This window comes from Mytilus trossulus, chromosome 14 (assembly GCF_036588685.1).
Source record: "Mytilus trossulus isolate FHL-02 chromosome 14, PNRI_Mtr1.1.1.hap1, whole genome shotgun sequence".
In the NCBI taxonomy this organism is placed as follows: domain Eukaryota; kingdom Metazoa; phylum Mollusca; class Bivalvia; order Mytilida; family Mytilidae; genus Mytilus; species Mytilus trossulus.
The window spans coordinates 24332182-24359231 of record NC_086386.1 but is presented as its reverse complement, the minus strand read 5'-3'; the positions used below and the strand labels follow the sequence as shown (position 1 = coordinate 24359231).

The window sequence follows — 27050 nt, the reverse complement described above, 5'->3', positions numbered from 1 at the left end:
CTGAGAAAAATGCGACGAAAAATATTCATGGGACTGACGGACTGACGGAAGGACAGACAGAGGTAAAACAGTATACCCCTCCTTTTTTAAAGCGGGGGTATAATTATATATTTACTAACAAAAGCTTGAAAAATATTCATGGGACGGATGGACTGACGGAACGACAGACAGAGGTAAAGCAGTATACCCCCCCCTTTTTTAAAGCGGGGGTATAATAACCTTCCATCATTACTGAACTGAACAAAGAAATAACACAACAGGTGCTGTATATAGTACAGGAAACTGCTTACTCTTCTGGAGCACCTGATTTCACTCCTGGTTTTTAGTGGAGTTTGTGTTGTTTGTAATTTATTATTTTCAACTGATGATGTAAATGTTTTTGGGTTTTATGATTCATTGTTAACTCCTTGGTTTTGATTGTTATTGTCTTATGCTCCTTTACCAATGGAAAAATTGCTAAATTTTTCATTTCCATTTTCAACCAAATTTATGAAACTAATACATAATACATATCAATATGTACCACAAAACTCATCTTGCAATCAACAGTTTATTAAATCTAACAAGAACAAGTAACTTCACTGTTAAAATATATATGTAACAAACAAAAAAGATAACAAACTTAGTCTATAATGTCTTCTTAACACTCTTTCTAAGTACATGTAATAACAAAAGTATATATATTATATAAAATGGCTCAACTGTAGTTCATGATTCCATACAAGCATTTGCTAAATAATAATGTTTCTCTTATTTATATGCCATAAGATAATTAAACAGGGGTCAGGAGCTACTGAATGAAAATATAAATGATGGAGATTGACTTCATTATAATACTTTTATAGGAGGCATTAAACAACTGAATTAATAAACCAACATTTTATACATGTACACTTTGGGTTGTAAACCTCCCAACCCTTGGACTTCATTTTTTTAATAGCTTTGAAGGGGTGTTCCAGTAAAACATACATGGCACCCAAGGGAGGTGCTTTAAAAATGAGCTAACCATATTTAAGTCGCAATTTTACAATTTCACTTACAGATTTATTGTACAGAAAAAAATACTTAAAACCAGCCATTGTTGAAATTTTTAATGCCTGTCTGGGTCACAATGAAACATCCCTCTTCTGATATTAAACAAGAAAATCCAAAACACATATTATAGATTTCCAATATAACATAAGTTTCTCATGATTATTGTTCTAACAATGAATTTCTTTACTAAAGTACTAAAAGATGGATTCTGCCTTTGTATCAAATAGTGAATTGAAGTTGCTGTTCCCTGGTGTAACTGCACTTGCTATTAATCTGTTAAAAAAGTTTAAAATAGATCATAGGTTTAACAAGTGTTTTATTATTCCAGGGTTATCAAAGATTTTTTTTGTCAACTTAATATTAAAGATTTCCAGCAGTTATATATAATTAGACCGCTACAAATATGTACAAACCAAATAGGTTTTATAAAACATGTATTAATTGTCATCACAGTTTGTGCCAAAAACCACTAAAATGTTCATTCATGTGTAAATTTTCAAGAGGGTATTTAAAGATATCTAGAAGTATTTTCTTGAAATTAGTTTTAGATTATATAAGGTGCAAACCTTTTTGGTTACAGTGGTTATAGTTAAAGTAATTAGGGGCCATAACTCTTGAGGTGTAATACCACCAAATCATGGTACGTCACATCCGGTTGTATACAAAAGTAGGTCGAAAAATATATTCTCTTGAATTTGACCGTTGTAGATAATTAATCCTACATTTTATTGCAGTAAAACTATTTCTGTGTCATAAACATATGTCTTGGGTATTTCAAAACACTATTATTTTTTATTTGTGATTTCTATAGAATTTTTTGTAATCTTGAGGTTACATGGTGACTAAACCTTGTACACAGATAGAATAAGGGGAGAAATTTGATTAGTTAACTTTCAATGATGGTTACTTTCTTATATGCAATGAAATGTTATGTGAAAATTTTTCTTTAGAACTGGACAGGATAAAACTTTACTCATGCCAAGTATTTCTTTATTTGAAACAAAGATAAGTTCTGCAAAGTTTTTGGAAAGTGCAAATTTAACAAAGACTAATAGGGGGAAATCAATGGTGGTATTACACCTTGTGACACAAAAACAAACTTGACCACTTTTATGTCATCAGTATACAATGAACTAAAATTTTTAAAAATGAATTGTCAATTTCAAACTTGATCTTAATGTTGTCCTCAAAAATTAAGTTGAAAAAAACAAGATGAAACATGAGTAACATTTTATAATTAATAATTGTAAAAAGCTGATACTGACAATTGCCATCGATTTTATTACATGAAAAATTTACTTGCATCTACTGGTAAGTGCATATGAATTAATACAAATAACAAATCACTTAAAGTGACTTATAAAGGGAGATAATCCATGATATTTCAATATACTAACCTCCTGTTTGATTGTTTTGTATGTTTTTGTTCAGGTGGAGTCAAATCATAAAACAACTCACATAATGGTTGCTTGTCCTTGTCAGTCTGGGAAAATAAACATCAACAGTATAAATTTCAATAACATTTATTCAGCTTTACATGAAGCCACCAGTAAGAACAATAAAGCCTGAAAGTTTGTTTTATCCCTCATTTTCCTAGAAAATAACCCATTAATCATAAAACATATGAAAATAATTGTCATTCTTTAAGGCCAGATTTTTATCTTTAAATAGTTAATTTCTGAAAACAAATCTATATGATTCATTTCTATGTTGTTGTTTTTTGTATTAAAAAGTTAAGTTTTGAAGTTCAAATCAAATGCCATATGATAGATAATCTATTGAATATCAGACCGTATCATTTTTACTAAAATATTTGAAAAAAAAAATCAGTTCCATACCATACCTGAAGATTTTTTGTTTTTGATTTTTATCAGTTTCTGTCTCATTGATGATTGGAGGTATGGATGCATGCTGTATAATCTCCAGTGGCAAATTAAGTGAATATTCAGGATGAGAACATGATATTTAATGGAACATTAATACAAACCCTGTTTTGTACTAAATCTACAGGGTGAACTAGAATTTAGAATTTTAGTAGACATGCCACCCTACCCAGGAACATTATTCTGACTCAATGACGCCCCAGTCACTGCTCTCACTCTTTGAGTTGAGTCAGCAAATAAGAATGTTGAAGTCTTTGGTTTGACTACACCATTTGATTAACCAAATTGAAATGTTAAACACACAAGTTCAACAAGAGATTCTTAATAGATCATTATGATCATTAAAGGCAAAAAGAAATAAATGTTCAGAAAAAACCTTTTTCCTTCAGTTAAACAATCAGAAAAATGAAAACATGCCAACAAGATTTTTTAAGGGAATTTACTGATTTTTCTTAGACATTACCATTTCTTGATTTTTATTTGGTGTCTTCCTTCTGGCAATCCTAGTTATCTTTTTAGTTCTGATTACTTTTGTTTCTAAGACAATTTTATTTCTGTCTTTGTTTGCCTCTATGCTTTCTTTTGGAGAACAGTCTGAAAGCATGTCTGTTTTGGTCATGGTTTCTTTTTTTACTTCATTTGATGTATTTTCCTGCTTTGATGCTAGATCATTATCATGTGACAATGGAATATTTTGTTTCTCAGAGCTATTTGAAAGTTTTTCCAGATCTTCTTTGTAAGTTTTAGGATATTCCTGCTTTTGTGAAGTTGTAAGCTTTTCTTTATGCTGACTAGATACAGTTTCTTCTGTTGTTTTCTTTCTATTTTGATACATGTCTGTCTGGACTACTGGTTCTGTGTTTCCTGGATCAGCATCATTTGAGTCTTCTTTTAAATGTCCTAGTTCAACAAAGCTGCCTTTAGAATCTGATGATGCACTAGACAACTGAAAACAGAAATAATTGATGTAAAAATCATTCAACAAATTTTAAAAGAAAATTTTAATTACAGTATGCTAATGATGGAATTCGCAACTATTACAAATGTCACTTTCACTTGTGTCATTGAAGTAGCAAACCTTATATTTGGACAAGGCCCTATATTTTTTGGTGAACTTTTTTCAGCCTAGGTTTTATTTCTTTAATTCTCACTATCTAAGGCAGTGAACAAAGATATCACATGAATTGCTTTTAAACTGATTTAATAATCAGATGTGAGTCAGTAATTGTCTACCTGTATATTATTTTCATTGAATGTATTAAACGTTGTCAGTCCTTAATAGTTTACTTTAATATTTTTCAAGGTCAAACCAGGTTTAACCACCTATTTTCTTCAGAAAAAGCTGTACCAAGTCAGGAATCTGATTTTTGTTTTCAATTATTTTTTTTAAGTTTCTGGTTATATATGTAGTCATTAAAATTGATGTTGTCAGTTTTTAAGGACTTTCTCGGTTTCTCAATTTGCAGGTAGGTATTTTGGTTTATGATTTTTTTAATATATATATGAGAGCCCAGGTGGTCGTGTGGTCTAGCGGGACGGCTGCAGTGCAGGCGATTTGGTGTCATGATATCACAGTAGCATGGGGTCGAATCCCGGTGAGGGAAGAACCAAAAATTTGCGAAAGCAAATTAACAGATCTAACATTGTTGGGTTGATGTTTAGACGAGTTGTATATATATATATATATATATACGAGTCTAAATTGAAAACTACGTTCAAACCTATGACTGCGTTGGATAAAAACCGCAATTTTTATACGTGTGCATGTCAAACAAATTTCGTTGTAGAAGGGTCTAAAAACAGCACAAACAACATTTTCCAAAAGAGTGAAAAAGTATATTTAAACAAAACGCATTTGACTAACAGGTCGAACAACTGATGTTCTTTAACCCTGCTGACTGCCATTGGCGATTGCCAAATAAAATTGATCACAGGTTGTAACAAAATGGATCTTATTATAAATTTAATACGTCACAGAAAAAAAATAATTGTTAACTTGTGGACAGGATGTTGTGCCACAAACATTCGGTGTCAATATTTCTTTAGTACACCATATCCGGATTTCGACAATAAATGTCTCTTCAGTGATGTTAGGGATCGAAACGGTATTTGGAAGGCCATATAAAAAGCACCCTCATTTTTAGAGAAAGTACCCTCATTTTTAGATTAACTCTTGAATTTTAAGAGTCAATATATAGGATGAACGGATCATATAAACCGGAGGGAAAATATGATACATGCCCAAACAAAAAATATAAACGAGTCTAAATTGAAAACTACGTTCAAACCTATGACTGCGTTGGATAAAAACCGCAATTTTTATACGTGTGCATGTCAAACAAATTTCGTTGTAGAAGGGTCTAAAAACAGCACAAACAACATTTTCCAAAAGAGTGAAAAAGTATATTTAAACAAAACGCATTTGACTAACAGGTCGAACAACTGATGTTCTTTAACCCTGCTGACTGCCATTGGCGATTGCCAAATAAAATTGATCACAGGTTGTAACAAAATGGATCTTATTATAAATTTAATACGTCACAGAAAAAAAATAATTGTTAACTTGTGGACAGGATGTTGTGCCACAAACATTCGGTGTCAATATTTCTTTAGTACACCATATCCGGATTTCGACAATAAATGTCTCTTCAGTGATGTTAGGGATCGAAACGGTATTTGGAAGGCCATATAAAAAGCACCCTCATTTTTAGATTAACTCTTGAATTTTAAGAGTCAATATATAGGATGAACGGATCATATAAACCGGAGGGAAAATATGAAACATGCCCAAACAAAAAATATAAACGAGTCTAAATTGAAAACTACGTTCAAACCTATGACTGCGTTGGATAAAAACCGCAATTTTTATACGTGTGCATGTCAAACAAATTTCGTTGTAGAAGGGTCTAAAAACAGCGCAAACAACATTTTCCAAAAGAGTGAAAAAGTATATTTAAACAAAACGCATTTGACTAACAGGTCGAACAACTGATGTTCTTTAACCCTGCTGACTGCCATTGGCGATTGCCAAATAAAATTGATCACAGGTTGTAACAAAATGGATCTTATTATAAATTTAATACGTCACAGAAAAAAAATAATTGTTAACTTGTGGACAGGATGTTGTGCCACAAACATTCGGTGTCAATATTTCTTTAGTACACCATATCCGGATTTCGACAATAAATGTCTCTTCAGTGATGTTAGGGATCGAAACGGTATTTGGAAGGCCATATAAAAAGCACCCTCATTTTTAGAGCCATTTACCTTATTTTCTGTGGTTCTTATGTTTGCAGAAAAAGATGAGACATTACACGTTTCCTCTTTTCTTTTTTTTTCTTCTTTAAAATATGAAGACCAGAAAAATGAATTCTGTCTGTATTCTGACATAACTTTTTTCAATGAAATTAAAACAAGAAATAATTGTTTTTCAACTGCTACTATATATTACCTGACTTATACCAGACAATGCTGGAGACAAGATCTTTGGTGACATAACTGGACTGCATTTTATTGGAGAAATTTGTTTCCATGTGGCTTCTTTCATTCTCTTCAATGTTTCCATTACTGAAAAAACGCTATTAGACTTACAAGTCTCTAATGCATTGTCAGAGTCTGAGTCACTCAACTCTACATCCTCAACCTCATCAGGTACTCTAAAATATGCTCCTGAAGTTGGAAGAGAAGGAACTTCAAAATCAGATAGTCCAGTCTTTTCATTGTCTGAGTCTAGAACAACAGGCATATTTCCTTCACATGAATACTTTGGCATGCTCAGTTGTGAATCAGTTGCTTTCTCATTGTCTGTGATGTTAACCTTGGCATCTCCTGAAGCATCAATAATAAAGTTAGATTCCACTTGATCTGGACATAGTAAAGATGTTCTTGCTTTGTGTTTCTTCAAATCAGTAGTACTATCATTATCTAGGTCTTCTTTAATTTGATGCTTGTCTCCTCCCTTTGACCGTCTTTTCTTTGGAGCTTGCTTGGCTTCATCAAACAGTTGTTGCATTGTGGCATCATCCATCATAGGTGTTGTATACGGCTGGATATCAGATTTGGAGGTAAGGTTGTTTGAATTAGGTTTCAAAATCAAAGGTGTTGTGAAGTTGTTCATGTCTGATTTAGTGCTATTTGAATTTTTGTTTGATTTGAATGTCAAAGGTGTTGCAAACTGATTATTTTCAGGTTTTGATATCGATTGTGCTGACCTAGTTCTTCTTGTTGATATGATCTCTGGTGTTAATTTTTTTGCAGAAAGATTTTTATTCTTTTTATCTTTTGGTGATTTTTTGGAAAATTTGATTTCATGTATTCTATCTTCTTTTGAATTATTTTTGACAAGAATATCTTTGATTTGATCATTGTCTTTTTCAGATTCTTGCACTTCTTCTTTAACTATCAAGTTTGTTGCAACTGACATTGGGTCATCACTTTCAATGCAAATAGAAAAGTTGTCAATATCATCGAAATTACAACCACTTCTCCTTATAAGTGTATTGTCTTCCTCAGAGGAGAATCCTTGTGAGCTAACTGGAGAACTATTTACTTCAGACAACATTGTTGTTGTGGGGGCTTTTGATGGAGAAAAACTCACTCTAGTCTTCTTTTTTGACGGTGGTGTGGTTTCTTCATATCTAGAATAAAAAAGCAAAGTTTTGAATACATGAAATATACTTATAAAGTATTTTAAATAACTATGCCTTTTTTTCCTCTTGATAAATTATCATTCTAAATCAACATTATGAATTTATGTTTTTCTTTCATGCAATTTTTTTTTTTTAATCTGCTATAAGTCTATATTTTAATAGTTTATAGTAAGTACTGTTATTATGCCCTTTTTTTTTAGAAATGTAATGCAAAAAAAACTCTATTTTCTTCTTTCCTATTGCATATGTTACATACTGTGTGTTACAATAAAGTGCACTTTTATTGTTGAAACTTATCTTTCTAAGGGGAGATAATTCAAAATTTATATACAATTTAACAAAAACCGATCCCATTTGTTAAAATTGATAAACTACCTCAGAGATATATGTCTCTGCCTACCTCCATTAGAATTACTTTAATTTCTTAACACATATGTTTACACAGTGTAATACATTTATAAAATTTAAACAAGTCAATTAATAATTTTTAGAATAAGACTTTTAAGTTTTTACTTGTCACTCTTATCTGAAATTTTTTATACAAAAAGAAAACTTTTATGTATGTACACTTTTTGTGACAAGTAAAAAGGTAGAAAACTACATAAAATTGAGAATGAAAATGGGGAATGTGTCAAAGAGACAACAACCCGACCAAATAAAAAACAAACAACAGCAGAAGGTCACCAACAGGTCTTCAATGTAGCGAGAAATTCCCGCACCCGGAGGCGTCCTTCAGCTGGCCCCTAAACAAATATATACTAGTTCAGTGATAATGAATGCCATACTAATTTCCAAATTGTACACAAGAAACTAAAACTAAAATAAAACAAGACTAACAAAGGCCAGAGGCTCCTGACTTGGGACAGGCGCAAAAATGCGGCGGGGTTAAACATGTTTGTGAGATCTCAACCCTCCCCCTATACCTCTAACCAATGTAGAAAAGTAAACGCATAACAATACGCACATTAAAATTCAGTTCAAGAAAAGTCTGAGTCTGATGTCAGAAGATGTAACCAAAGAAAATAAACAAAATGACAATAATACATAAATAACAACAGACTACTAGCAGTTAACTGACATGCCAGCTCCAGACTTCAATTAAACTGACTGAAAGATTATGATTTCATCATATGAACATCAGGCACAATCCTTCCCATTAGGGGTTTAGTATCATACCATCATAACATATATGAGAAGAACATAACCCGTGTCATGCCAACAACTGTTTTTTTAGAATAAATGTGTTTAGTTCCAACGCAAAGACCTTATTAGTGACTCAATATTAACGCCAAAATATGCAATCTTTAATGACTTGACAACAGTATCGAAATTATATCCCTTCTTAATAAGTCTATTCAAAGGTTTTGTAAGTTTCTGAGGTGAATACTGACACCTTTGTGCTTTATACAGAATATTTCCATAAAAAATTGGATGTGAAATACCTGAACGTATAAGAAGTCTGCATGTTGAGCTATATTTACGAATGATGTCTTTATACCGATGATAAAATTTAGTAAATGATTTGACTAGTTTGTGATATCGAAAACCCTGGTGTAACAATTCATCAGTAATACATAAATTTCTCTCGTTAAAATCTAAAACATTGTTACATACACGACCGAATCGTACAAGTTGAGATATATAAACACCGTAAGATGGTGACAAGGGAACGTCACCATCTAAAAACGGATAATTAACAATAGGAAATGAAAAATCATCCCTTTTATCATAAATTTTAGTATTCAGCTTTCCGTTAGTGATATAGATATCAAGATGTCGTCATTATTGAGAGCCAAAATATCATCCAAATATCTAAAAGTATTATTAAATTTCTTTATCAGATGTTGTTTTGATGGGTCTTTGCTTATTTTTGTTATAAATTGTAACTCATAACAATACAAAAAGAGGTCCGCAATAATTGGTGCACAGTTAGTCCCCATTGGAATTCCGATAATCTGACGATATACGGAATCCCTTAAGCGAACAAAAATGTTATCTAGTAAAAATTCAAGGGCATATATGGTATCAAAGCATATCCAATTAACAAAGTTTTTTTGTTTATTGCTACTAAAAAATGACCTAAAAGAGTTTGAACATGTAAGCATTGGTGAATAATATACATTAATGAAATTAATACCCTATATTTTCTGTTTGTTTCAATATTCCTGGCTGTTTATTAGGAGTTTCATCTATGATCTCAGAAATAACATTATCAGGTTGATCTTTGGTTTTGGTGTAATCCTTTTTTGCTGGAATTGGAGAGTTTTCTGTCAACCAATTTGGAGAGGATGTGATGTTCTGACTATCAAAGTCACTCTTGTATACCGGAGATGTTACTTCTGTTTTTTGGTCTTTCCAAATGCTACATTTGCTTCGTCTGTCTTTTGAAGAGTTGCTTCCCATTCTTTTGGTTTGTTTGGCAAATGGGGAAGACTTGGTTGGTGTTTTAGTTAAAACAATCTTACTAAAATTCTGTTTTTCATCCGCTGACATATTTTTCCACAGTTCTCGAACTTTTGAGTTTATTTGAGATTTTGTTAAAAACGGGTACAATGATTTCATATGAACAGTTTCTTTTTGTTGAAACAGTTTAAAGCTAACTTTCTGTGCTCTGTACAAAGGAACAGCACCTGAATCTGTTGGTACAGGGAGGTTGTTACCTTGGAGATAATCTGACAATCTCCTCTTCATTGCCATGGTTTTGAATAGTTTGGGATTTTTTAAATCTGGAAATATAAAAGAGTATTAAAGTAAGTAAGTAAAGAATCCATTTGGTTCAAACTTCAACGAAAATACAACAATGACCATGACAACATGGCCACTGACTGATTTAAATAGCCATTTTCAATGATAAGTTCTTCTTTAAGGTGGTACCTAACACTACAGGGAGATAACTCTGTAAAGTCAGCTAAATGTTTTAATTACATTGTATTGTATTAAAAAGGAAAAGTAAGCTTCTCAATGATAACAATTGGTGCTTGTCAGCCTGCTATAGGTTGCAGTCTTGTAATTGACTGCTCCATAGGCTTACATGCAAAACAGCTGATCTTTGAAAATAAAAAAATAAAAAATGCTACATAGAAAACAAATTTCATGTTCATATCATGTATGTACTAATGTGAAATTGTGATTTAATCGAAAAAAAAAAGGGGGTCTTGCCACAAAGAATAAAAAGTTACGCAATCCTGAAGTCAAAATATTTTTTTTCTACTTTCTGTTTGCTATTTTTACTAGGCCGCACCACTTCCAGTAAACATGATATCCTTCCACTTTCCTGGATTGATATCCCCAAAAGATGCAAGAATTTTTTTAAAGTTTATATATATGTTTCAATTCAGCATAAACCTATAATCAAACAGAAAAAATTGAGTTCAGAAAAAAAATCAGAAAAAAATGCACTATTTTGTTTCCCTCCATGTTTTGACATGCAACGGAAACTGGAGTTGTAATACAAGACTGGTACCTATATAACCAGTGTAATTTTTCTGACAAAAATGTTGGTTCAAAATTTTTGAAATTTTTATATTTTTGTTAAAGTGTCAAAATTACTTTGACAAAATTTTATGAAATTAAACGAGCCAAATTAATTTTAGTGAAAGCTTAAGTTAGTTTGATGTGAACTACTAGTAATATATCAATCATATTTTGTGTGAAGTGGTATTACTATCAGTACAGATTCGTTTGATAACTATTTTATGGCCCTTTCCCCTAGGTCATGGTCCTGTGACTTCCAATAAATTAACAATTTCAATGTTAGGTTTTATGATCAAGTTAGTTTGATAGGACTTTCTTACAATAGACAATATTTTCCATAAAGTTACATTTGTTAAAGTGTGAAAACCATTTCGAGGGACTAATTTAATTAGATTGTCTTATTATGAATTTTCGACAGGCGAGACATATATCTCTGTGTTGACAGTTGATTTAATTCAGGCTGCCATTAGTTGTATTTACATTTATTTTCTTGAAGTTGGTTATTTGCTTGAACAATCTATATCCAATATTTTTTAGATTTATTTTGCCATTAATTGTTATGGCTTATGCAAAGAAAATCATTTTTCTACCAGATATAAATGGCCACAAACAACGAACTGATGATACTGAATACCTTATCTGTGCATCAAAGGACATATATATATATTAGTTAGGAATCCTTGGTGCAATGGTTTAAGTCAAATAACTTCTTTTGACAACTGCATTATTTCATATTTAATTCAATATTGATTATTGTCTACTGACTACAGTACTGACTTCTTTAACTTAAGACTGACAGACTGTATAGTCATTGATATTGAGTTGGTGTGCATGTCTGCATGACTACTTTCAGTCAAAAAAGACTCTTTTATACTATAGTATAGACAGATTCAACCAGTTGGATGTTTAGCTGATTTGTCTCTAAATTACCACAGCCATAGGCAGATGCAGGGGGACCCAGGACCTCCTCTATGAGGGAAAAATTTGGTTGATTATATCTGAGACTACTACAACACAGTTGTGTTATACATTTGTAGTAGTCTCAGATTATATGATATGAGTGTGGTAAAGAGGGGCCTTGAACACGGAAACACATGAAATAAAAATAAAAAATTGCGAAAACGTTGCACAGAAAATAAAAATCTGAAAAAACGAAGCACGAGAAATAAAATCATAAATATTAATGTAAAAAGTTAAGAAATTCATTAATCAGCCTTTCTTGTAGATCATCTAGTCATTATATAATGGATATGATGACCCTGCAGTCACCTATTAGCCTTTCTTGTAGATCATCTAGTCATTATATAATGGATATGATGACCCTGCAGTCACCTATTAGCGTCCGCTATAGTTGCAACATATTTGAGAGAAAAATATTATTCATAATAATTAATTTTAGCCATGTTAAACATTCTGGGAACTCATAATTTAAAACAATCTGTGGACTGACTTTGAATTTAGTCCTGGTTTGCTTTTTAATTAAATGCGGGAAAAACACGAGAAATTAAGAGTACCGACACGAAACACAGAAAATAAATAAAGGAAAACATGAGCATGGCATGCACATCGTACCAAACACGAGAATACGAGGAATAAATCGTCATATAAACACAAAAACACGTGAAATAAAAAGGCCAAAACATTGCACGAATATAACCCTTTACCACTCTCTTATATAGGGAATGCACCTTATCGCTATTTAGTCCATTCCGGGAAAAACAGTCATTTATACAACTTCCTGTTTAGGTCACCGGCCGAAAAATGGAGGTCATCAGTAGTGAGCTGAGGGAGAAAAAACTTTAGAAAGTGATCATCAAGAAACTTTGATATAGAATGATCCACTTTTTTCGAAATTACAATTGAAGTAAAAAAATATTTTGTTCGAAGTATTTACGGTATTTTAAACAGGTCTCATTAAAAAGTATCATGCATGTTGAATTGTTTAAACAGGGTCCCAGATAGCTTCAACTGGATGAAAAAGTTGTGTAATTTTAGAACTTATCCGGAATGGACTAAATAGCGACGAAGCTGGTTCTTGACTGACTACTACACTTTGTTTAAGTGAAGCGTAATACAAGCGGATTCCAGTTTAAATAGCAATAAGGTGTATCACTGAAGCATGATTGGAGCACCCCCTCTTAGGGCAGCCATTCCCCTCCCCTCCAATTAAATTTCTGGAGACTACACTGATGAACCTTTATGTATCAGTACATAACCTCTGATGTCAACTTTGTCATGCTAAAAAGTAAAATTTATGTCATCAATTTTATTTTAATCGTCATGCGATTTCTGGCAATTTTTGCTAGTGTAAAAGGGCAAAATTTGTGTTTGAAAAACTTACAACAATCTCTTTAATCATTCCCATTATTTTGAATCAGTGTATTTATGTTTTTTCAAAGACATTATTGTGATCATATTTGCCGCCATTGAAAGTTTTCTTGCAGGTCAAGGACAAGTGCGTGATCAGACGAGACATAAACGTGACGTAAGTAGTTGCTATCAAACAACAGTATGGTTGACATGAAGTGAAGGGGGAAAAAGGTTTGTAAATCATGTCAAAAAAGAATGCAGATGTCGATTATAACTTTTTCGACACACCTAGGGACGATGAACAGGTTCAGGTTCATCATGTTCCACATGTGATTGTGAAAAACCGTCCACATCAAAAAGGGGGAACAAAAAATGGACACATTTCTTCCTCTGGATCTGACTCCTACACGAGTGACAGTGACAGCTTGACCGATTCAAGTGGAAGTGATGATGAGACTGCAAGGAGCAAGGGGAAAACAAGTTGCAGTAAAAATAAACCCGTAGTTGTCACAAAGAAATATTCAGAATCTGGAAGTTCTAGTGCATATTCTTATGGTTCATCAGATGAAGATTTTGAAGATGAGGAGAGTTCTCGTCAGAAAAATACAAAACGTGTTTCGCCAAAGAAGACTCAGAAAACGCAGGCTTGGGAAATTAATGGGTCATCAAATAACAATAATGAAACAAGACCGAAATCTGCAAAATTCAGGAATAGATCAAAAGATAAATCTGATTCAGACAGTGAAATAACGGATGTTTCACCATTAAATTCACCACGTTCAACACCTAGTAGATCACAAAAACAAGGACTCAACAATGTGCAATATAACTCTTCACAAACACAGTCAGGGGATGGCGAAATAAAACTACAAAGTGATAAAATTGATCTTCGATTGTTAATGGATGCTGTATCAGAAATAGACAAACAAGAGAGACTGAAATCAAATACTAGAAGAGTGATGTTTGAACCTCCCAATTCAAAAGGAGGACAGAAAAATCATTATTCATTTGATAAAAGTCGCATATCAGACATTGAAAAGGAGAACCAAAGACTCTTACAACAAATAATGCATCAAATAGGACCAAAACAAAAGCGACAGCAACCCAAAGTTCAACAACAAGTTCCAAGAGTTGATAGATTGACATCCTCAGCAGTAAACAGGAGAAAACAACAGTCTAAAATAGAACAAGATAATATGGTAAATTTTAGTTTCAGTATAAAAAGTTACAGAAAATTATTAAATACGTACACATGTATACACATATGACATGGTAAAACATTTTTGATTTTATAGAATAAAGAGATGTGGTTTGATTGTCAATAAGACAACTATCCAACAGAGTTCAAATATATTTTTCTGTATCTGTATTTCCCACTTCTGTTATTAGGATGGGTACGTCACAGATTCCTTTCGGCTATTATGTGACGGGTTGGTCTGCGCACAATTAGTCGCGCTTGCTGAGGAGTGCTGATTTAAACTCCTCGGTAGTAGTGGCGCACACTACTGAGTCCTCCAGATGGTTCCAGTTTATTGCAGTGCGCACAAAAAGAGAGTTCTTGTACTGTTCTGTCTTACTAGTTGGAACTATGACCGCACGTTTGTTGTTACGGACTTGGTGGTCTATAATGTTTTTAGTTACAAAGTTATTATATGTTGTTGCTTTGATTTGTCTCTTTGGTCTATGAAATTGGATCAAATCGTCGGGAGGAAGCGCTGGTATCTTCCCCTCAACCACTTTGAAAAAGAAGATCAGTCGTTGTTGTTGGCGTCTTGATTGTAATGACGGGAGCTGAAGTTCTTTTAGCATTTTTGTCATACATCCTTCCTCTCTTGATTTGTAGTCTTTGGTAATGAATCTAGCACCTCTCTTTTGTATGGATTCTAGTTTGTCAATGTCTTTTTGGGTATATGGGTCCCAAATAATTGATCCATACTCCATTATTGATCGTATGAGAGCTATATATGCAGTTTTTTTCAAACAACTAAATATAAAGTCACTAAGGTCAGTTCAAAATTCCTTTATTCCATAATAAAAGGTAGTCATGAACAACCCTTGCATGAAAACTTGAAACCATGCATTCAAAAGCATAATTTATAAATTAATTTTAAAAGTTACATACATTTTGTACATGGACCATAATTTGCTATTGGGCTCCGTTTCCTATAACTATAGAAAAGTGATAAAATGTGAATTACTGTAAGAAAAGTTGCAACTACATCTAAAGATGCCATTATTTTTATCAACATACAAGTGTATGCTACACTTCCCTAGAAAAAAAATTAAAATATACGAATTTCAAAGATTCTACAACCGTATTTTTGTGTCGTTTCTCGCGTTATTTATTGCTTCCGAAGAGCATAACGCTGACTGATTTATAGATAATCGTCACCGGCAAATTCGTAACTTTTGCTTTCAAATAACAAAGAACATCGACCAATAAAAATAGTGAGAAGAAAATGCCGAGAACTATAAGTATTTATGTAGCAGATGTAAGAACAGTGGCGTGATTTTTGCGTCCGATTTCATAACGCAATTTTTAGATGATGTAATCTGCTTTGTTGTAAAAGAATTCTTAAAAACAATATGCAAATATGAACTCTCGCGAGATGTTCAAACAGGTAAATCCGAGATGATTTACATTCTTGTTTTGATCTTCGTAATAATTAAGTAAGAAAATTACGTTGCCGTTATGCGTTACATTTCACACGAAACAGAAGTCCAATTATTTATTAAAATTGTTTTTGTCCTTAAGTTCTAACCATTTCCGGTCATACGTGAAACATGTGACTAGCATGTGATCACGCCATTACGGCCGGATGTACGAAATACTAGGTCTAAACATTGTTTTTGTTTCCAACGGGATGTTAGCAAACATAATCTGTAGACTTGTTTCGTCTTGTTTAAAAGGGGAAAATACAATTGTCAAAGTGATTGCGCCGGTGGTCTGTTATTTTTCCTATGTGCATAATGTTACATACGATCCTGTGTGAAAATAAATGCCCAATGACTTGACAAAATCGATTTCATATTTGACAGACGTTAGAACACACTTCGTTTCCCGATAATGACGTGAAGAGTCCTTGGAAAAATCAATCGAAATTACGTCTCTTATCATTGTACCAATGCTCGTTGGATTGATTTAACTTCAGCAGTAAATATTACTGGATATTTTAGGTGAATAAATATAATTTAATAAAAAAATACATGTTAATATACCGTTACACTTGGAATGTACAAAGTTGGAATCCTGTCACAGTTTTTAATTAATATTTTTTATTCATGTTCTGCAAACACTTATCAGAAAAGTAAACTTTTAGCATGCATGACTTGAAAGGAAGTACTTTATTGATTTTAGCCCACTAAAGTAGGTTAAAATGTGGAAACCCTGTAGATGGTGTACATGTCACAAGTATCACATTGTGTCTATTTTAAAGATTTTAATTCCAAGTTAAAGGATTTTTCTTTACTGGATTTAAAGAATGTTACATTGCCAATGATTTGGAATAAATTGTATATATTAACTGGAAAATCAAAACCAAATATAAATACATTTTTTTTGCTTAAACATCATGATTCAACGATTATGGTATCCTGTATCAATGGAGAAAATATGGAAAATTCTGAATAAAATGTACTAATTGTTTTCAAAACAAGCACATATTTAGGAGTTTTATAATACTGTTACATTTAAGATGGATTTTAAGAAAAAGTATACTGTTCAGATTAATTTAAGCAGATTTTGCAATAAAATAAAACTAAAAAAATGCTTTCGGTTTCTTATGGTTTCCTGTCAGGTTTAAAAAAAACTTTAATATAACATTAAAAATAGATTTTAAATATTAACATGAAGCAAGTAACACTAGTAATGGTGTTTATTTATGCCTTTTGAATTATATTGTGCAAAATAAAGAAAATAAAGATTGGTTTCCTGTTTGGTTTCATGTCACGTAAACGGTGAATCAAAATGTATTAATTTTTTCTCGAAAAACTCAATTGTTCCATTCATACTATTCTAACACCAACACAACCCACTAAATAAAAGTTTAAATTTTAGAACTTATAAAAAAGGATACAAAAAGAAACCAAAGGCCGAATACCAAATTATGGTCCATATACATGTACTACAAATGTATATTGTAGCATTGAAAAAGGCATGCATTTATATGGCAATCACTTTTTTTTAAATGCTCATTGATAATTGAATTTTATATGCTTGTTCTTATCTAGTAGCCTTAGTAAGGATGGTAGGCAATAGTCTTGTACCTGCTTTATACAGAAGCTAATTATAATTAATGATAATGGTGAGAAAATGAAGATAGAAAAAATATTGATTTACATGTATCTGATAGACAGATCTATGTTAATATGACATGTCACAGTTCTGCATGTATTCATTTCTTATTTACCACACTTCCAGCATGTCCAGTGATACATGTATTATACTTAACTAATTAGTACAGAATACTAATGTAATTTATACATGTGTTTATTTGAGAGTGATAAATTAATAATTACCAAATATATAAATTGACATGAGTGATATACACATGAAAAATTTACACTTTGAAATAAAATGTAATAAAGTCAAATGATAATTACATGTGATGCAAAAATAAACTACTTCTATTCATCATGTTCATTATTATTTGTGGGTTACCAATTTTCATAGATTTTGTTAGCTCATGCCTAGGTGAAATGAAATTAATTGTTGATATACATGTAGTGAGTTAGTCTTATATATATCTTGAAAACCATAATAGATGACAAAGCAGAAATGCCAGAAAGTCAATGGTGTCAAGATCTACATTGTAGCTACCTCCAGGCTCCTATTTTCACCAAATTTTCTTGTTGCATTTTGCATGTACATGTATTGTATCAATTTATTTTTGGTAAAAGTTTCTGATGAGTGATACAGGGTTCAAGCTTGGATCCTCTTGTTAATTTTACATTACCTCCTGTCCGTTTAAAATTAGACTAGACGGAAATCTTAAATAAAAAATTCAAATTTCAATAAAAAAAATATATTTTTGCTGGCCAAAAAGGGTCCTTATCCATGTTATCACACCCTGTCCTTTTGGAAATAAAAATCAAGCGTTTTTCTGGATAAACCTTTATCAGCTATATATTTGAAGCTATAGTATAGGTTCTAAAGGGATCTAAATTCAATAATTGAAATTGAATAGACTTTAAGATTCAGTTGTACATGTACATATTTGTATTCATCCATACTATAGCTAGTGCAATCATTGAATACATTGAGCCTTATACATTTGTACATGTATGCAGGCCCGTAGCCAGGAATTTCCAGGGGGGGGAGTTTGACTCACAAACTGGACTTTAACAGTCACAATTCGAACAGAACATTGACTTTAACTGTGCTTATTTGTTTTCAAGGGGGGGTGGGGGGTCGTCTAAAACAAAACCTGGCTATGGGTATGTGTATGTAACCATCCATATCCATTGTAAAGATATATATATGTATATATATACAATCTGAATCATTACAATGTATAAAAGATAAATTTAATAAGAAAGTTAAATGAATTAAAAAGATATAAAAATTAATCCTTTTATTTGTTATCTGACCTTAAGGTATGGTATTTTAAGATCTAGACATATTTTTGTTTTAGATTAAAAAAAACAATACAAAAAACAATAAATTGTTCGAAAATAATTATTATTCAATATTACGAAGTTAAGTGTGAAATGTCCTTACATGTAAGAGGTCAGAATGTAGAATAAAGCTTGGATCTAACATACATGTACATGTACCATTGGCAGATCCAAGGGGGGGTTCCGGGGGTTGGAAACCCACCTTTTTTTTTACTATCAATGCATTTGAATGGGAGCAAATATATATATAGCTGGAACCCCCACCCCTTTACTCTGGGTTGGGAACCCCCACCCCCCTTTTTTTTTAAATGGCTGGATCCGCCCCTGATGTACTACTAGGTCACTCCAGTGAGGTGTAAAAAAATCCGTACAGTTAGGTTTATTGGTATATATACATTTTGTAAGTGCTGGTAAAGTTTTTTATTCTATATTTGAACCAGTACTCACTATACAATATGCATAAGTTCTAAAATAAGTTAGAATTACACATATTATTTATTGATATACTGAAAAGGAAAAAAGAAAAAGTATTATACTGGAAGTAGGTATACGGATGAAATTGAATTTTTATATAGATAATAACCAATGTACAAAATGTATGACAAAACAAGAATGTGTCCAAAGTACACGGATGCCCCACTGGCACTATCATTTTCGATGTTCCATGGACCGTTAAAATGGGTCAAAAGTCTAATTCAGCTTTAAAATTGAAAAGGTTGTATCATAAGCATCAAGTGTACTAAGTTTCAGGTTGATTGGACTTCAGCTTCATCAAAAACTACCTTGACCAAAAACTTTAACCTGAAACTCCCACTTTCATTTTCTATGTTCAGTGGACCGTAAAATTGAGGTCAAAAGTCTGATTTGGCTTTAAAATTAGAAAGATCATATCATAGGCATCAAGTGTACTAAGTTTCATGTTGATTGGACTTCAGCTTCATCAAAAACTACCTTGACCAAAAACTTTAACCTGAAACTCCCACTTTTATTTTCTATGTTCAGTTGACTGTGAAATTGGGGTCAAAAGTCTAATTTGGCTTTAAAATTAGAAAGATCATATCATAAGCAACAAGTGTACTAAGTTTCAAGTTGATTGGACTTCAGCTTCATCAAAAACTACCTTGACCAAAAACTTTAACCTGAAACTCCCACTTTCATTTTCTATGTTCAGTTGACTGTGAAATTGGGGTCAAAAGTCTAATTTGGCTTTAAAATTAGAAAGATCATATCATAAGCAACAAGTGTACTAAGTTTCAAGTTGATTGGACTTCAGCTTCATCAAAAACTACCTTGACCAAAAACTTTAACCTGAAACTCCCACTTTCATTTTCTATGTTCAGTTGACTGTGAAATTGGGGTCAAAAGTCTAATTTGGCTTTAAAATTAGAAAGATCATATCATAAGCAACAAGTGCACTGAGTTTCAAGTTGATTGTACTTCGGCTTCATCAAAATCTACCTTCACCAAAAACTTTAACCTGCGGACGAACGAATGAACGGACGAACGAACAAACGGAGCCACAGACCAGAAAACATAATGCCCCTCTACTATCGTAGGTGAAGCATAAAAATCTTTTTGCTTTTTATAGGAGTCTACATTACATGTACACTTTATCATGTTTTTTGCACTAACATGACTAATCCAAATTAACAATTGAAATTGACTACTGGTATTGAACATTAAATATGTTCTTTTATATGATATATTTTGAGCATTAGCATATTATCATAATGCATTATATAACATTAGTTTTCCCTTAGTATACCTAAACACTTAATGAGGCAATACTTTCATTTCATTAGACAATGTTTATTCACCAAATTAACTTTGCTTTAGGATATGATTTTTTTTGTCAAATTGTTTATTCATCCATTAATTTCAGTCTCAACTAGAGTATGTGGCTTTGCCTTTATAGTCAATCTTGAAACTGATGTTTGTATTTTTGATATTTTGAGTTTCCATGGTGACTTGCCTGATTTTCTTTCACTTGAAATGATTTTTCATTGCCTCAACTGGTACCTACTTCCCACTTCTTTATAAATCTCTCATTGATTTTGTCCCAGTTGAAATGTGTGTAATATTTTCTATATATCTCAAAAAGATTTTTACAGTGTAGTGTACTACCAGTGAGACGAATAATATCAAAATTATAGAAACTTCTACCAACTCTAACTCAAAATATCGACAATTTTGTGGTAAGGGGGTGTAAAATTCAGTTTGACAGCTTCAGACGTGATAAAATTTGACCTTTTGAACTGGACCAAATCACTACTTAACATAAAGATTCAGCACCCAAATTTTTTTAACATGTAATAACATCCCCCTTCTTAATATTTCATGCATTTAATAGCAAGAACTTAATTGGGAAAGTGTATTAAATAAAACATGCAAGTTATACACTGTTTACACTAGGGACTATATTCGTAGACACCGAAAACCAAAGGACGATAACTGTGTCCTTGGACCATGTATTAGGAAGAGGTAATTTTTTAAGGGAAATCCTCAATTGCAAAATTTGACTTTGAATGCTTGGAATTGCCTTGAAAAGCTTGTTTGAGTATGCATTGGTGCAGTTACATGTATATTTTATGGAAATATTCTTTTTAAAGCACAAAAATGTCAGTATTCTCCTCAGAAACTAACAAAACCTTTAAATAGACTTATTAAAAGGGGATATAGTTACGATACTGTTGTCAGGTCATTAAAGATTGCATATTTTGGCTTTAACATTGATTCACTGATAGGGTCTTTGCATCGGAACTAAACACATTTATTTCTAGAAAAACAGTTGTTGGCATGACACGGGTTATGTTCTTCTCATATATTTTATGATAGTATGATACTAAACCCCCAATGGGAGGGATTGTACCTGATATTCATATGATGAAGACATAATCTTTCAATCAGTTTAATTGAGGTCTGGAGCTGGCATGTCAGTTAACTGCTAGTAGTCTGTTGTTATTTATGTATTATTGTCATTTTATTTATTTTCTTTTGTTACATCTTTTGACATCGGACTCAGACTTCTCTTGAACTGAATTTTAATGTTTGATTGTTATTCTTTTACTTTTCTACATTGGCTAGAGGTATGGTTAAGATCTCATAAACATGTTTAACCCCGCCGCAATTTCGTTAGTCTTGTTTGATTTTAAATTTTAGTTTCTTGTGTATAATTCAGAGTTTAGTATGACGTCCATTATCACTGTACTATTATGCATATTTTTAGGGGCCAGCTGAAGGACACCTACGGGTGTTGGAATTCTCGCTACATTGAAGACCCATTGGTTGCCTTCGGCTGTTGTCTGCTCTATGGTCGGGTGGTTGTCGCTTCGACATATTCACCATTTCCTTTCTCAATTTTATATGTTGCAGTTTCCAGACTCTAGTCATTGGTTGCAAACTACATGAATTATACATAAATATAGCCATTATCTACATGAAAAATGACAAGGAAACATCTTAAAAAAAATGATCATTATAAACCAAACTTAACCTAATTATCATAATGAATACATGAACTGGTAAAACTGAGACTAGATGATCCAGATAGATTTATTATTTAATGATCAATTCTGGCTTCTTATGTATCCTCTAGATTGTAAATACATGTATATGATGACCAAATATTCCAGCATGAGGTCACTGTAAAGTTTCTTTAAGGCTCATCACACAATGTTTTCTTATATTTATTATTTTTAACATGTTTAACATTACACATTGTAATATAATAAACATAAATAATACATGGTTGTCAGAGTGAGAGTGTAAATGTTTTCCTTTATGTACATTTAACCACACATAATGGGATCTTAAAAACTATTCGCCGAAAACCTTGGTTTGAAACTTTTAAGAAATTTACACTAGTTCAAGTCGCCTTAGTATTTGAGATAGGTATATTTGTTCAGTATTTAAATTACGTCCGCAATCTCTTTAAAAGCTTTCAAAATTCAGAAACTCATTTAAGGTATATATATATCAATTCATTATCATATAAGGGTTGTTCATGTAGAACCTATTTTGTATAGTGATCTTACTATAGATTAAATATTAAGTCTGAAAAGCAGAAGTGTGCGGAAAGGTCATAACGGAAAGGTCATAATGGTAACTTTAGTGAATTACCAAACTGTTGTTTATACACCCTGTCAACATGAAAAATCAATAGACGGAAGCTTAGTAGCTTCAGACTGTCATTGTGTTCAATCTACCTGAATATCTAGATATTAATCCACCCATGTAAATAAAATATACATAATTCAATTTAATCTAAACTTAGCATTTATGGACAATCGCCAAAATTGTATGTATGGAAAAACAGTGTAGGCATGAACCCTTTATTCGCTTCTTGAATAAATATTCTTTGAGTAATCAGCACCAGACATATCCGGATAAGATAAAAATCATCACAGTTTTTGGGCAAGTTAAATAAGGTGTCATTATTGAATCATATGAGGAAATATTGACATTTCGTAATTATCAAATCCATATTTGAACAAAAGGTGGCGTGAAATCTAAATTTTTCCCAATTATAAAATTGAGGAGATGTGATGATAATGCAAATGAAGCAATTATTTTCCAATAATGATTGTTCATTTGTAATTCCTGGCATGTTTACATTGAATGATTTCATTAAAATTTCAAAAGATTTAATTATTGTTATGTGCATTAGATGGCAGTTGTAGATAACATTAATGTAAAGTTTTAAAACTTTTATGTTTTATATTAGGTTTGTATTTAAATTTTATTTAAACTATTCATATTTTTGTCATGTTAGCACATGCCAGCTATGTCCATTTCATTGATACGGTATTCTGTGGACTATCAAGAGTTATTTATCAGTCAGTTGAAGGGTCCTATTGGCTAAGTGAAACATAAGGCACAGGGACCTAGAGAGGGGTGTATATAAACTGAAACACTTGTACAAATATATCTGTGTCTTAAGAAGTAAACAAGCACACAAATATACATAAGTTTTATCTAAACTTGCTATCGAAATATATACTCTTACTTTGTAATACAATATTATAAGATAATGGAATGTTTTTTGAACAATTTAGGGTGTACCACTATTTAAAAGTTTCTAATTTTATCTTTTCAGAAATTTCTCAATAGATTGCAGAAAGCCAAAGCATCGAGGGGATTGTCAAGGAAGGAACAGTTAGATGAATATTCCAAAGCCACACTATATGGTGTACCGATAGCTGCTGTGCATGAACAGATGGAACAAGAAAGGCTCGACTCAACTTACTTGAGAAGTGCAAGCAGTCTCACCTCAACCTTTGGAATGACCCCAGGCAGAAGGTCAAGGCCAACAAGTGCAAAATCTAATGCCAGCTCAATTCGCCCAGGAAGTGCTAAATCTACAATGTCTACAGCTAGCCGTGTAAGTCGTGGTAGCAGACCAGGCAGTGGTAAATCGTACAGACCTACAGACGGTCATCAAGCTTGGGATGGTCGTCCAGCATGGGACGATAGATTTTCATTTTCATAGTCACTTTTAATATTTATTTCAATCTATTGTCATATTGTTCAATGGCGCCATTTTTCATTTTTACATGAACAATTGTAATTAAGGTGGTACCCAACACTTTAATTAAAATTAATTTGACTCGTTTAATTTTCTTGAAAATTTGACAAAGTATTTACTTTGACCCTTTGACAAAAATATAAAAATTTGAAAAAATTTGAACCAACCGTTTTATCAGAAAAATTACACTGGTTACATAGCAGTTTGACAAACACTTATTTTGATCATTGAGAGGTTTAATATTCCCTTAAAAACACAATGTTATTAAAACGTTTAGCTGATTTTACAGAGTTATCTCCCTGTAGTGTTAGGTACCACCTTAACTTTTTATTTAGATCTGAATTACATATGGAAGCATTTTGGAGATGTGTTAAATATTAAAATTGAGAAGGAATGAAAAAAGTTAGCAAGAAAAAGCAACTTCAATAAATACTTGGCAAGTTATTCAGAGTGCTTAAAAATAAGTGTAAAGATATTAAAAACAGAAGGGATTTTTTCTTTGTACAATTTCTTATTGTTTGATACAAAATTAATGTTGATCAGTACATTTGTACTAGATGACAATCTGAATCTGTTTATATTAAACATGATTCAGTATTGCTAGGTTATTGGTTTGACAGAACTGTACTATAAAAGTCAATGAAGTAAAACCCATGCATGGTCTACTTAGCATTTACAAGAACTAGAAAACTTATATTTAAGATAAGTTTAAAGACCAATGTTAAAATGAACATTAAAGAATTTGGTGCAATTTTTGATTCAGTACAGAAAATTTCTTTAAAAACTTGAAGTATCAGAAATTCATTATCCATATAAATATTCATCATTGACTTGTCAAATCTTGTTAAAAGATGAGATTTGATTTTTAATACACCTTCTAACATTGAAAAGAGTAGTTTCAATTTTGTTATGGTCAATACGCTATTATTGTTTGTATATATATTGTCTATATGAAGTTTGACTCAAATTGCTCATTGACATTAGATTTAGGATTATTTTATTTTAGAATGTTGGAGGTGTATATTGTAATTGATAAGTATGTGGTATTGTGATATGTTGGATCACAATCTAGAGAGTCCACTTTCAGCTATCAATAGTTGAGGGGGAATAGGACCTTTATTGAGACTCCGGGATCGGATGTTTTAAGCTCGGGATTTCAGGAGTGACTCTATGGGACCGAGGATTTCTTTTTTTTTTATTTCGGGTTGCCGGAATTTACTTTATTTAAATTCGAGGCCTCAGGATTTCGTGTTTATAAGCCTGGGATTTCGGGATCAGGACCCCTCCTATCCCCCCTCAAAGTTATAGTTAAATTTGGTGTATTGTTTATGTTAATAACCAGTATTTATACAAAGAACATGTTCCTTTTTTCAAACTAAAACTGTGATACACTGAAAAAGCATTTAATATTGATGCAGCATAGTAGAATTTTTTGTGATTAATTGATTTATAATTTGAATATGAATTGAAATTCCCAGGCGGAGTTAAATATTTACATAGGGTTTGTACAATTCAATAATATTTTAGTTTTTTATTGATTTTGAATTAATATAATGATGATTGAATAGATTGTTATGAAATATTGATATTTTGAAAGCAGTAATTATATTAGTTATGTCTAGTGTTAAGAATAAGGTTAAATGCAGCAAACAACTTTAAAAAATATTAAGGTTAACTGTTTTATTGGTTAACTTTTATTTTATAAAGACAAAAAAAGTTTACCCTTGAGAGAAATTATTATAAACATGATATTGCAAAATAAGTTTGATGATAGATCTACATATACAAAACAGTTTGACAAACACTTATTTTGATCATTGAGAAGCTCAATATTTGCTCAACTATACAATGTGATAAAAATGTTCAGCTGATTTTGATAGAGTTATCTCCCTGTAGTGTTTTGTACATCTTAAACATATACGAATAGAGATACATAACCCACCCATTTTCTTTGTAGTTAAAATGTACCAAACAATCTTAATAGTTATTTTATAACAACTTTTTATACAAAATTGTCTGTTAGAAATATGGATCATTTAAGGCTTCAAAGTTATTACATTAATTGTAAGATGTTAATGAAAAAGTTACAAATCTTTAAAATGTATGCTTAGTAAATTTTTGCCTTATCTTGATGAAAATATAATTGGAAATGCAAAGGAGCTTTTTCAATCAGTAGCATAGAAATTTATGTATATCATTGAAAAGACATATAACACTTAAAAGGAGACTTAAATAGGCATAGAACTTACTTTTCTGAATTGTTCAGTTTGTATGATGTTTATAAAGTAAAATGTAGAATGGGTATTTTGTTGTTTTATTTGTAAACAGAAATGTTAATAAGATTGAAAGAATCTAGTGAATCTATTGTTCTGTCTCAGCTTGTAGATATTATTAAAGAGAAAAAGACAAAATGGTTTTGATTTCTTTGACATGTACAGGCAATAGTAAATTAGAAATTGTGAACTAAGGTGTTTGTATTTGATAAGAGGAGGTACAAGAATCATGTAGAAATTGTAAGATCAATATTATATTGGTCATCAATGGCAAAAGCAGGTCTAT

The 27050-nt window shown here is 31.8% G+C and overlaps 2 protein-coding genes across 2 annotated transcripts; one reads left to right on the top strand and one right to left on the bottom strand.

The window, feature by feature from the left end:
- Positions 1-643: 643 nt before the first annotated feature.
- On the bottom strand, positions 644-13505 carry LOC134696379 (uncharacterized). The gene is made up of 6 exons (XM_063558115.1): positions 13383-13505; positions 9705-10293; positions 6370-7555; positions 3382-3864; positions 2433-2518; positions 644-1308 (listed from the first exon to the last, which is right to left on the bottom strand). The coding sequence occupies exons 2-6, from the start codon at positions 10262-10264 to the stop codon at positions 1230-1232; spliced, it is 2394 nt and encodes a 797-aa protein (XP_063414185.1). The 5' UTR covers positions 10265-10293; positions 13383-13505; the 3' UTR covers positions 644-1229.
- LOC134696380 (cilia- and flagella-associated protein 97-like) lies at positions 13504-26902 on the top strand. The gene is made up of 2 exons (XM_063558116.1): positions 13504-14550; positions 24063-26902. The coding sequence occupies exons 1-2, from the start codon at positions 13594-13596 to the stop codon at positions 24453-24455; spliced, it is 1350 nt and encodes a 449-aa protein (XP_063414186.1). The 5' UTR covers positions 13504-13593; the 3' UTR covers positions 24456-26902.
- Positions 26903-27050: the final 148 nt, after the last annotated feature.

Excerpts from the sequence above, each read along its gene's own strand:
- LOC134696379 (XM_063558115.1), bottom strand. The coding sequence starts at position 10,264 with ATGGCAATGAAGAGGAGATTGTCAGATTATCTCCAAGGTAACAACCTC. Across the intron at positions 7,556-9,704 it reads AAACAAACAGAAAATATAGG|ATATGAAGAAACCACACCAC; the intron begins GTATTAATTTCA and ends TTTTTATTCTAG. Across the intron at positions 3,865-6,369 it reads CATTGTCTGGTATAAGTCAG|TTGTCTAGTGCATCATCAGA; the intron begins GTAATATATAGT and ends TTCTGTTTTCAG.
- LOC134696380 (XM_063558116.1), top strand. The coding sequence starts at position 13,594 with ATGTCAAAAAAGAATGCAGATGTCGATTATAACTTTTTCGACACACCT. Across the intron at positions 14,551-24,062 it reads AAATAGAACAAGATAATATG|AAATTTCTCAATAGATTGCA; the intron begins GTAAATTTTAGT and ends TTATCTTTTCAG.